At 36.3% G+C, this 13,339-nt stretch overlaps 1 protein-coding gene across 3 annotated transcripts in view; it reads left to right on the top strand.

Moving 5' to 3' along the window:
* The window catches only part of LPCAT1 (lysophosphatidylcholine acyltransferase 1), a 63,996-nt gene that overhangs the window by 26,763 nt on the left and 23,894 nt on the right, over positions 1 to 13,339 (top strand). For all 3 annotated transcript variants that reach the window (XM_010583557.1, XM_010583558.1, XM_010583559.1), the window contains 3 exons: positions 1,655 to 1,689; positions 4,290 to 4,344; positions 7,900 to 7,982. In XM_010583557.1, the coding sequence (XP_010581859.1) occupies positions 1,655 to 1,689; positions 4,290 to 4,344; positions 7,900 to 7,982 (173 nt within the window). The remainder of the gene's footprint in view (positions 1 to 1,654; positions 1,690 to 4,289; positions 4,345 to 7,899; positions 7,983 to 13,339) is intronic.

The following is a 13,339-nucleotide window of genomic DNA, read 5'->3' on the forward strand; positions in this document are numbered from 1 at the left end:
GTGATCCATTGCCCAGGCAAGGTACCTTTATAGAGCTTGCTTTTCTTTGTCTCTTTCTGCACTGTTGTAATTTAGAGAGCTGAGTTGGATATGTGTAGTGCTGTGTTGTTGTTCTGTATGGTAGTTTCTGATTAGAGACATTATCAGCTATCTACATTGCAATGGTCAGGGTTTATAAATGAAAGTTCCTTGTGGAAAAAACAAACCCCATAACATGTTTACGTGGAGTATTATCAGAGACATCAAAATTGCCAAAACCAGTTTAACAGTAAAACTACAGACATTAAAGTTCTACAAGATCATTACGCGGAAAAGTCTATTTTCATGCATGTATGTTGATTGCTAGAGATAGAATCATTCTTTATCATATTTTGTTTGATTTAAAATAATTGTTGAAAGTCAGGATTTAAATTTTTAGTAGCCCTTCATGATAAATTGACCTTATCCCAAGCTGTCGATCTATCATATTAGTCACATTTTTCACCTTTTATGGATGTGTTGCTTGCTCTCATTTTAACTTGTGACAGCCTTTTGCTCTAAATGGTAATTAAAACATGAGTTTGACTTGATTTTTCGAGATCATGGCACATGTGATCACCTAAACTCTCTAAAATGGTTTGGATGGTAGCATAGAACTGAACTTGGAACACTTTCAGTAGGTTGATAGACATATCTTTCTGATCTTGTCTTTTAGAAACCTGAATTTACCAAGTCCTCTTGTCTTTCCATTAATGACTTGTACGTTTTTTCCCCGGTTGTTCAGAACAGTAGCTTGGAACTCATTTTCAGGTTTTTGGATACTTACTTCTATGCTTAAATTTCATCTCCAAGAATTGCAATTTTTTTCCTACGGTGTTTCTTAGTCTTACAGTTAAAAATGTGATGACCTTTACTCTCATGTTCCTCCTTGTCACCAGTTATATACTTCTTTCCAGGTCTCCATTCTTTTTTTGCTGGCTGGATCTTGTTCACTTTTTTCACTGCTATTTGTCCTCTCTTAGTGTTTTACACACTGCTCGTTGCAGCCATCTAAAAGTTCTGCTGGTCTTGCCTGAGAGTAAATTCGTGGGTTTAGGTGTCTTATGTGCCTTTTGATTCTTGGATCAGGCAGGTGGCTGTATGCTGTCTGTGAGTACAGGGAACTGGAAAAATACTGTTTTGAGGTCCGACTTAAGGTCTTACTTGTCCTACTGCTTCATGGCAGTTAAGCAGACTTCAGTCATCTCCACAGGTCCCAAACACTTCAGAAGTGTTATAGAGTGTTCATATCTGTTGCTGTGAGGTCTGTGTAAAGTGTAGGGGGACACCCTGTCAGGCAGGATGGGTTAGGAAAATACACATGGACTATGCATATCAGAGAACTTCAGCTCACAATAAAGAATTTTCTTTTCCAAGGCTAACAGCATTTGAAGAAACCCTGGATTTTTAACTGTTTTATGAATATAGATATTCTGTGTTTAAGAGCTGGGTTACTGGGCATTTCCTAGCTACCTAAAAGGTAGGCTGGTTCCTGTTGGGGCTAAGAACTTTTGCAAAGAAGGCACTGAAGTTCCGTGAAAACCTTTTAGTCGTATGTCATCAGTTATACTAACTATAATGTAACAAAAGTTTAAAGTACAGTAATTAACTGCAACTGTCGTGCTTCTTTTCTTAGGATACAATCACGTGGACGTGGCAAGGGCCAGGAGCGTAAGTGGTTTATGTTTAATTGCTTATACCATGATTGCTTTCCTTCATCAGTTTTTATTTACATGACTTATAGGCATATATAGTCAAGTAGTAATTGCTGGTTATTGGCTTATTCTCTGGGATTAATTTGTCTTTTATCTATTATTACTTAGTTATGATAATACTCAGAGGAATTCAGGTATAAACAGTATAATTCTGCTGCTATGATTTTGGTGGTTTGCAGAATGGATTTTAGGTTTTTATTTCAAACTTTTTTTTTAAGCCAAGTGCATTGATTTGGTGTGTTTCTGTATAAAATCTGTATGGCTATTGTTTGAAATTGGTCTAGTCCCATGGAAACAGTCAACTCGGAATTTGGAGATACTGTTTCCATTATCTTGCCTGAATGCAACTTTGAGGTTTGTTTGGTTTTTTGGGGGTTTTTTTAGCCCGAAATGTTTTTCTAGAGGTTCCTTAGTAAATTTATGTAAAATACTAAATGAAGCAGTTCTGGCTTGTTTAAAAAGAAAAGTATTTTTTTAGCATTATTTTCATGTTGGGGTTGGACTAGTTCTAAAGTGTTTCGATGAAGATCAAAACAATAAATTTTGAACCCTACGTAACAGGGAGTTGGTTTCTATGGTTAATGGCTTGCCATTACCCTTCTTGGGAACTGTTGTTTTGAATGTCCCACCTGAGATGCTGTATTTTAGTAGTAACAAGGAAACCATTGGGATTAGCCAAGATTCAAGTAATTTAGAGTTTTGTGAATTAATTTTGCACCTTCAAATGGACTGGGAAGCAGGTCTAATTAAGGACATGTCTAGATCTAGAGACTTGAGGAAATCATTGATCACTTTCAAAGGTTCAGCTTTTAGTGAAATCATCATGTTGGAAGTGGATGAATCCATGATAGTGTCTAAAGTAAGTAGGTACTGCAGCATTTACTGTATGCAGGGATTTCTTTTCTCTCCTTGTGAGTTCCTACCTCTTCCCTTGCATTTGCACTGTAGTTCATCTAGCACATTAACTCAGCCAGAGGGGAGAAAGGTGAGTAGCTTACTTCCAGCTTAGTCTCCTACCTGAGGAGTCAAGAACACACAGGAGGAAGAAGAGGGAAGGAACTTGTAGGTGTGTTGCCTCAGATCACTTCAATGTGTACAAAACCCTTACTTGGAAGTGCTGACCACTGCTTAATAAAGTGAAAATAAATTAAAGCTGAATCAGAATCTGAGGCAGCACGTGATGTTATGCAGATTCACTGGGTCAGTTTAAATTACAGCCTTACTTAATTAGGATTAATTCTCCTGAGTGACCTAAAATGTATTTCTGATGTCTTAGCAGAAAATACTGTTAAGACTGATACAGTCTTCACTTTCTCAGCAAATGTCTCTCTTCTGTCATAGTGTTAGCCAAAACTTAATCTGGAAATGCTGATGTATCCAAGAGTATTCTGTTTGTTCAAAGTTGTTGTAGCCTATAAAATGGATTGAAAACTTGTCACATGGAAACTATGCACTTCCACTTACAGTAGTTACTTACAGTAATGTTTTTACTATTTTGACAGTATTCAGAGCAGATCAACAGATTCTACCTTGAAAATAAAGATTGACTATAGCATACAACTTAAATTTTTTCTACATCAGGCTTGAGTTAGATACAGGTTCTATCAGTTTTTTATGTTGATATTTATAATTTAAGGTTTAATCTTTGAGGATTACAGAGAGTTGACAGAGAGAAAAGTTTACTTGTCCAAGAGCATTAAAAATCTCTAATAAATTACAAGGACCTAGAAACCAGACTTTCATATTTCCTGTCAGTGACATGAACTTCAAATCACAAGTTCCCCTGTTGTTCTTGCTCCTTTTCTTTGCTTTAATGTGTTCAAAGTTCAGTAGGAAAGAAGGGAAAAAAACTGTGTTGCAGCCCTGAATGAGTGTATAGCAAAACGAGCAGGGTGTTGCTTCTAGGAACTGCACTTTATCTGCCTAAGAGGATTTTGACCAGCCTTCACTTCACAGTGATTGATTGCTGTAACTACCTAGATACTGTATAAAATGTGGCTACTGACTCTGCTCCCTATTTTGGGTTTACTAAATCCTTTCCTGGATTTGAATCTTCCTGCTTTCTAAGATCAAGTTTATTCCAGTATCTTGTGTCTTAGGCTACTAAAACACATGTACTATTACAGACTTCTGAAGTATAATGAACTTTGATTCCAAACCAAGTTAATAATAATATCGCAGTGATTATAGTTAATCTTGCCAGCTCTATGCTGAATACAGCATTTTCTTGAAACAGACATTCTTTCCACACTATGTGTACATCATATCTTACTGTATGTATTAGTACCTGTATATCATATTACTGCTTGTCTCCCTGCTTTTGGGTATCTTTTAAGATGCAACTTCAGTGTAAATTGCTTTTGTTCCACCTTACAGAATGTAATGTATAGAATTACTCACAAAGACCTTTTCTGTTAATTTTTTATCTGAATATGATCATACCTACAAGTAGGAATGTTACTTGAAGACTTCGGAGCATATTGTACTACTGTTTCACTACATGTAAATTTTTTCCCTTATCCTTTTCCCTTTTTTTTTTTTTCTTTTCCCTTTCAGGTTAGAAATTCTATGGCTTACTTTGTGTCAGTTTCACAATTCTGTGGAAATTGAGGTAAGTAAAAAAACTCCAGTGTATTCTGAGCAGTATCAGAATACATAATATTGTACGTAATTCTGAAGTAAAAGTTTGTATTCCAACTTCATATGTTAACACACTCTGTAAAAATAGGTTAAAATACCACTTATGTTTTAGACAAATGGCTTCTGTATCTGAAAATGTAGCCTAAAAATGGAGTAACAAAATAAAGTTTTCCACTTGGCTTAAGACTTTACTTTCTTACTCATTTAAATTGAGTAGATAGATTTCTGACTCTGTTTAAAGAGTCTTTTGTGAACAAATTTCTTGTCTTTTAATCACCTGATTGCTATTCCAGCTAGTATACCAACTGTGTATGTTAGATATCCAAGTGTGTGAATGCTGATGTACAAACCTAAGGACTCACTTCTAGAGAAAAATCATTTTAAGTGGTTTCTTATAGGCCAGATAGGTTATTTAATATGTCTGGCTAATTTTTTTATTAGGCTGCACTGTTCAGAATGTGAAATTGGAAAACAAAAAGAAAATTTAAGTTTATGTATATTCTTAACTTTGTTTTGAGGGAAACACTATGTGATCCTAAGGCTGAAGACTATCGTAGTGAAAATGTGAAAACAATTAAAACCTTTCCTTTTAAATTGCTATTCTCGTGCATTTTCCAGAGAGTAATTACATCTTTGTGGAGAAGTATGGTGTTTTAAAGGTGTTATAGAGGATATTTGACAGATGTTGTGTGGTTCTTTTGCTTACCTTTTTAATAATGAGGTAGCTACTTATCTCTTACTGATGGCAGGGTAAATTAGTAGGAACTATTACATATTTACATACATGTACGTGTTACTATTGTAACATATAACGTGCTAATCATGGTATTTAGCATTGCTATGCTCTGTGTTTACTTATGCTATAAATCCTTCACAAAAATAATGAATGCACAAAATACCAGCCACTGAGCAGTTCTATCTATTGTAGAAATTTGTGGTTTGTGTTATCACTTTAGTTGCGTGTTTGCAGCTATTAATAGTAAAAAAAAAAATCTTATTCCAAAACAGTGGCCTGGTTTTGGTAGAAGGACAAGGAGTGATTGCCTCATGTAGATACACGACAAACCAGCTAATTGGCAGGATTTTTAGTCTGTCTCAGGAACATGGTTTTCTGCCCTCAGCAAGTAAAATGGGTTCTTTCACACAGAAGTGAACACTGCTGAGTTTTCGTGATTTTTGAGGTAGCAGCTGCTAGCAGATGCTGAGTTTCTGTAGCACATACAGAACTTGCACAAGGACAAGTTATGATCTTTGGTCGTCTTTAAAAAAAAAAAAAGCAAGTGACTTTCTGAAATACTCTGTGCTAAAGCAGGAGCTGGCAGAGGACAGAAGAGCAGAGCTGTTTGCAAGGCTGCTCGCAAGTATGAGGCAGAGTACTTGAGAGCTACTTGTCGAATCTGGTTTTGTAAGGAAGTGCTGCAGATTTAGGAACATAGAGAAAAAAATGAGTTGTTCTGTGTTCAAAGTCATGTTTTTCCCTTGGTTTTCAGATTTTGTTGGCTTTTATTCCTGCTCTGTTCCATCAGCACAGGGATACTGGCTAATACCAACCAGCCTTGATACCAGAATTACTGCTGAAGACCCAATAACTCAGGGAGATGTACAGCAAAGCAACAAAATTTCAATATGGTTCTGATGAAATGATAGCTTGTAAGGTCTAACAGCCAGCAATCAGGATCCAAAGATTGTTAGTCTGGGCTTCTCTGTATATAATGTATGTTCTGGCATACTCTATGTGTCATCCAGCATGTATATTGAAAGCAAGCATCTGTGTAGATTTTATAATGGGTTACTATAAATATTGGCCTGCCCATCCATTCTGTACTTGAAACTGACATGCAAGCAATCTTGTGAAGAAAGGGTATGTGATCACCTGCACATGTAGTTTGTTTTGGCTCGTGTCAGTTTGTTTTGCTGGCCTGTCAGCTTCAGCGTTCATACATCCATCAGCCTGCAGCAGCTGAGAGTTCTCTTAGTTTTGTTAGTGGTGCTGAAATGATAATGCTGTTTCTGTCCAGTTAGGTGCAGACATGTAGAACACGTCTGCAATCACCTCATATTCCAAGTTGTCCTGATAGCAATTTGCAACTCAAAGTAAAAGAAACAGAATTGGGCTTGGAGCTCAAAGGAACAATCTTTCTGTCTCTGTGAGCTTCACAGTCTTGTCCTTTTGTATAGTACATCACATCAGGCTGGTGCCACCTGCTTGTAAACCTAGAAGACAGGAGGCATAAGTTTTCAATTGCAGTGGTGCATATAGGGAAAGCTGTAGCAAAACCCAAAATAAACTAAAGATTTGTCCATCACTGAATACTTCTAAGAAACAGACAAATAATGGCAGCATTTTGGGTACTGCTGATCATACCATTATTCTTTTCTGAAAATATAGCTAACTTCATAGTTACTGAGAAATATTTGCTTAAATGATAAAATTTATATTTATTCCCCAATTCTTATTTTCTTTTCTAAAGACCAGTGTGAAATTTCTGGGTCATAATTCCCATTTTGTATTACTGATAGGTAATTATATGAAATATAACTAAGCTTATTACACATTTGGTTTCTACTTCAGAAGCTTTCCACAGGATTACAAACATTTTGCACACTTGGTGCATAATTTATTTCATTACGTTGCATTACTAGGGGAATTGTCTGTCTGGGACTGAACAGGGGTGGGAATTGGAGTGATCCTTTCTTGTTCCTTCTCTCTGAGAAGTTAGTTACTCGGCAGAAATGGGATGTTTGAGGGTTTTTATAGGCAAGACTGGCCATGATCTTGGGACTTGCATATTTCAATGAACACTTAAAAACATAGCTAAAAGCTAGAAGGTCTATTAATATAGGCCTTCCCATTTTGAAAGCTGCCTTTTCTGTTGCAGATCTCTGGCAGTTGTGGTTTAATTTTCCCTTTCCAACCTCAACTGTTCTGTGGTTCTGTGGCCATCTGCATTTATTTAGAATTTTTCTTTCAACTGAGTATTAATATCCAGTGTCCAATTTGAAGGAGAAATTTTTCAAAACATCCGACAGCAAAAGATAAAAACACTTCTAATGTGTACATTAAGCAGTCATATATGATTCAAAATGTGCAGGGGGAACAGTAAATACCTGATGTCCTGAGAATCTGAATTCTTGATATTTAAGCTATAGAGCAGGTAGCAGGTGCTTTTCTTGGTTGTCTGCAAAGAGGTGAACAATACAGAATGTAAGAGAAAAGTTTGTGCAAGAAAATGCTAATACTTTTAAATAATTTAAAAATTCCTGGTCTCGCTTATGAAAGGAAGGTAAAGCTCTACTTGGGTTCCATGAGGTAAGAAATGAGCAGAGTCACTGTTATGTAAATTTCTAGAAGTATGATGCATCCTTAAGCATTTAAGAGTTCCATTTTTAGGTTTTTTTAGTAGTCCTTCTGTTAATATTATTTTGTAAGTAGCAACAAACTGTATTCATTTTTCACCATAGTGCTATAATCGAGGTTGTTTAAAATGTTAAATATTCTTGGTATAATTCAGTTCTCTGTATGCAGTTTCTGCCTGTGTATATTCCTTCAGAAGAAGAAAGAAAAAATCCAGTGTTATATGCCAATAATGTCAGACGTGTAATGGCAGAGTAAGTATGTTTTAATATGGAATAAAAATACATGTGTGATTTTAATTTTAGGATCAAGAAAATGTCATGAAATCAAGTCAGTGTAGTTGCCTGCTTGCAAAGAAGCTTGTAGTCTGCAGTAGTGTATACAAAACTTCTTATGTAGCAGTTGCCTTCCTCTCTGAGGAGGCCAGGGAGCCACAAATACAGCAGGAACTGTAGGAGTTGGTGGGTTTGGTTCTTCTTTAACATGTCTTCATATAACAAGCCAGTTCTGCTTGCTGCTGTGGATATTTAGTCTTCTGGGGTAAAAGGTATAGTTGAATTTTATGAAAGTTAATGTAACTGAATTTTGTGATATTGAGGTTGCATTTTAAGCAATGACTTTTTAAATGAGGTTAAGAATAGTTTCCTATCTTCATTGTTAGCCTGTGGTTATTTCAAATAGTAAAGCACAGGAAAGCTGCTTCTGTTGGAAATAGGGCACTGATACAATGCAAACTAATTGAAGTTGAATGTTAATGTGAGGATGCTTACAACACTTGTCTATAGTGTATAATAAGGCCAACAATGAATACACAGACCTTCATTGTCTTTTGTTCTATTTTTTATTAACCTCTCTTGTTCGTTCATTTTTTGTCCTTTCAGTAAGTCTTCCATTTGTCAGTAGATTTTCTTTTCAGTATTTACAGAGAACCCTCAGGTGTATGATCATTAATAACTCTTGAAGGATTTATGAACCTTTCTACTCCTAATTTTGAAAGAACTTGTGAAATCTTAATTTCCTTTCTGTAACTTCTCTTCTGTTTCTAAGTTACCAGTTTCAACCAAAGGCCAGTTTGTAGACAAAAACTGGTAATTCTTCTCTGGTTTGTAAGGAGAACCCAGCTCTGTGAGTTTCCTTAAGGATGTTGGGCCTGTAATACAACAATAGATCAATAGTTGATCTGTTGTATGAAAGGACAGTTCTCACAAAAGAAAAATAAAGGATCTGTTTGAATCAACCTGTCTTAAGAGTTGCAGTGGCCTCAAAGACTTTTGTAGTTAATTTAAGACAGTCAGCTGGCACTACAGAAAAAGTGTTGCCCTCAGACTTTGGGTAGAAGAAGGCTCTGTTATGAAACTTTAAATCTGAACTCCAATCAGATGACAGGGATTGTGTGGTATAAGGAGAAATTTTGAAAGACTACAGAAGTTTACAACAACTTGCATGTTGAAAGCCTTCCCTTCTATGTTTGCTTAGAAGGAGAGCAATGATTTTCCTTTTTGTTTCTTCCTCCTACCTCTGAAGAATTAGGCATTTGGGGTAACAGGTCTAAAGGGAACACTGTCAGAATGGGGACAGCAAATATGGCTTGCTTTGAGATGAAGAAAAGGCTGCAGATGCTGTGTTGATGTGAAAGGAAAATAAATGTGTTTGGATATCGAAGTTCTGAAGTTAAAACGCAGATGGGACTAAACCAGAATGCTGACTCCTGGATACCACGGATTACTGTAGACCAGTTAAAATAACATCAACATAGCCAAAATTTATTTACTTCTGACCACTTCCAGATGCTTACTTCTCCTGGCGGTTCTCCAGACTCTCCCAATTAGCTCATGTGGCTTTTGGTGTAGGAGATACCAACTCAGATGCTGCCAGTCTATTTTGGAGCTCTAGCAGTTGCAGCTATTTGGTGCTAGCATTGCACCCTGCGTTGCTGAATAAAGGACAGTATTACTGCTTCATCTGGATTTGTTTCTTTTTCTTGAAGATTGAATTGGTGACAGTGTACCATTTTGATGTCAAGAGGTCAATTCAGTATCTGTTTAGATGTCTGCTTTCCCCTTCATCCCTGCTGTATTTTTCTGGAAGAAGAGTCTAATGCTACTGGATATTTTATAGCCGCAGAGGTGGCAGTCCCAGCTAATAATGCATTTGTAAGTCTAAAACCAGTGTTGCAGCAAAACCTTCTCTCTTGCCCCTGATTTCAAGGGGGATTGATAGAACTTGCTGAGTGCAACAATAGATATGATTTCCACTCCTGAAATCTGTTTGCCTTTATCACACTCTTGTCTTGTGAACAGCTTCTGTTAAGTGTTGAAGAAAGCACTCGACAGCATGTCTGCTTCTTATGCTGCTTCTACTCGCTGACTCTGTGGAGAATTTTTGGTTTAGCCTTACTTGTTTAGATTTTCTGCGGGCAGCCACAGATGCGAGTGATGGGAGTCTCTAGATAGTTCCTGTTCACTTATATATAAACTGAATATTTGACAAAGGAGTTGCTGTCATTCACAGATGTTTGCTTCCTTAGGACATTAGTTTCTTGCATGACAGATTAATTTACTTGCCCCAAAAGTGAAACCGAAAGTGAGCCTGGCCTTTTGGCACTCTGCTTTAGGCCAGGGACTTCAAGCCTGACTGTTCTCCTATGCTTCAGGTTCCCTCAGGCAGCCATACCAATAACAAAGGAAATGCTGTCTTTTAACTGTTGTAGCGCTCTACACATCTTCATGGTATTCCTTCTCATCTGGGATAACAAGGATTGTATACTTTTGAAGATGCATTCAGGTGTTAACCAACCATTTGTATCATTCATCTTTTCTGCTGCCATATAGCATCCATTTGAGTATGAATACACTGGTTTGTTTTTCCTGGACCATGTTGGGGATGATCATCTCATTGATGTGAACATTGTGACGAGAAGTTACTCAGGACAGATTACTGTTCTGCTCTGCAGGCACCCTTTTCTGCTGCTTTTCAGGACCTCATCCACAGACTTTTTTTTTCTAAACTAAACCTAGTTTATGTTTTAATTAATTCAAATGTAACATGAGCTGATCTTTTCTTGATTGATGGTGTTTTTCAGTATTTGTGCACTGATCTGTCACCAAATTCCACAAGAATCCAGGTAATATATTTCTGTTTTTTAAAGGATAGTGCTGTGGTAGAAAATGAATTTAAGGCTCGCAACTTCTACAGACCTTTCAGTTGCACCTGTGGATATTTGCTTCCTGCAATGCTAACATGCAGTCTTATCTTGTGTTGCAATCCTCATCAAGAGGATGAGCAAGATCCAAGCCTTAGTGGTTGATTGCTTTACAGCATCTATAAAACCCCAAAATTTCTTTCTAAAAGGCTTTCTTAATCTCACCTATGCAATTACCAGGTTTTAATGCCTGTGATCTTCAACCTTTTTTTCTCATTGACAGATATTTACTCAGTAGCATTGGGCCAAAAACTAGATCATGTGCAGTCTTGTTACAGCCACTCAGCTCACTGTTTCTTCTGTTTGGGGGATTATCTGTGTAATCAGAACTCATGCAGGATAGCCACTGCTGCTGAATAGTTACTCCATGCTTGTCTTCCCTGGGATCATTTTCTTATTGTGCACAAAAGGTATGTGCAAATTAGATTAATCTACTGTTTAAAGTATGGACCCCTACTTATTCCCTGTCAATATGCTTTGGATTTGATTTTCTCATATAACCTATCTTCCTGAGTGAGTCTGTCGTCTTTGGTCTTTCTGGTCTTGCTCTGACTTCTACTCTGTTTCATCAATGTCCATCTCATCCACAACATGCTGTAAGGAAGTGTGTTTAGAGTCACTTTAAATAACTGAAAAAGTTGAGTGCTTTTAAATATGGCAACAATCCATGCAGGTTCTCACTTTAAAATAAATAAGATTTGGTGATATCTTAAGTTTAATTCACTTCATATGTTTTTTATTGTTCTAATACAGTTCTGAAACCACCATGCTAGTAAGTCATGCCATGTAGATACACATTATATTGGCTCACTTTTTAAAATATTACTTAAAATTGCAAAATCATCATTTTGGTCTTCATGTGTGAGCTGTTATCACCTTACATTGATGGTAGTAAACATGGATTATTTTGATCTGTTAATTTATTAATTTCAGTACTTTTTTCTTCTATATATCTTCTAATTGTGTCAAGTTTTCTGGCCTACATTGTTACATTTTTATTTTTGCTTTTTAAAAAAGTATTTTCAAAGCATTAAGTCATGATTTACAGGAACTACAGTAGTGTTGTAAAATCATTGGTGTGTAGACTTGAGGCTTCAACGCTAGCTCTTCTAGAATTATCAGGAACAAATCATCTGACCTTGCCATCATAAGTATTTATTTTTAAAAAATGTCTCAGTGATAAATGAAACATCTTTACCGCTGTTAAAGCATTTGAAAGTACTTCATGTTATTCATAAGATATGTCATCTTAATTGTTTCTTGAGTTAAAGTATTTATTGCATGTGACATCTTTTTTTTGCCTCTTGGCAATTTTACTATCTTCAGTTAGCAATAGGTTATGTCACCGTTTACAGTGGTTTTTTTCTTATGCTTTAAAAACAGTCTTATGCTTCTTAGCTGCATCAGTTGCAACTTTTTCTCTGTCTTTATCTTTCCATATTGTTCTTATGCATCATAGTTTCTAATTTACTGATACCCATTTAAAATTCATTTGTTTTGTGGTGGGTTTGTATTTCCCTAAAAAAAAATAAAATATTAGTTGTCTGTCTTCATTGTGGGATTGTAGCCTTTTGCCTGCTGAATTGATTCTTCAACACCTAATTTTCATTAGCACTTTTATTCTGGAAGACATCTGATAGTTGTAAAATAATCAAAGTACTGTTAAGAGTATAGAAATACTGCTTTAAAGAAAAAGTAGGTAACTCTTCCACTCCCACTTTCCAATACAAAATTTGTTAGTTTTCTTACTATCCATTAGGGCTCAAATATATTTAAAAGGAGTACATCAGTAGCTCAGCTTCTAGTTAGTTGCATGTACCTAGCTCTGTTCATTTTGTACACAAATAAACCCATGGTAGTGCAGGCAGCTAATTGTGAAAATCTGCACTCCAGGCTTTTTTTGTGTAAGTAACCTTGCCCGTAATTATAGATGGAGGCTGCTTAGATAATTATACAGAGACCTGTTGGACACTTACTAACATATAAACGCAATTTGTTTTGCTTTAGTTTGTTAGTTTCTCTTACAGAGACTGTCTTCAAAATAAAGAATAATATGGGCTAGATGGTACAATTTGAAAACAAATGCGAGTTAAAACATTGCAGCTTTGTTAATTTTTTTATGTATATGGCAGATGTTTAGACCGAGACCTGATGGAAACTGGACACCTTTCCCTCTTGTTTTTTCAAAACTTAAGCACCTCAGAACTGAAGTTCTGTCAGCATCCCTGATTTGAGCATTTCATTTTTCTGATCCTTCTGGTGTTAGAACTCAGCATTATAACTACAGACATGACACTAGCCAGGGGTTTTGAAGTTTCTTTTGTGGTGAGCCCAGAAAGGCAGACTTCCTGTAGAAATACCAAAATGTCATCGTCTGGTTTGCATTTTTCCAATAACTTTGTTTTTCTT

Source organism: Haliaeetus leucocephalus, unplaced genomic scaffold (assembly GCF_000737465.1).
Source record: "Haliaeetus leucocephalus isolate CR32 unplaced genomic scaffold, Haliaeetus_leucocephalus-4.0 Scaffold915, whole genome shotgun sequence".
NCBI classification, from domain to species: Eukaryota; Metazoa; Chordata; class Aves; order Accipitriformes; family Accipitridae; genus Haliaeetus; species Haliaeetus leucocephalus.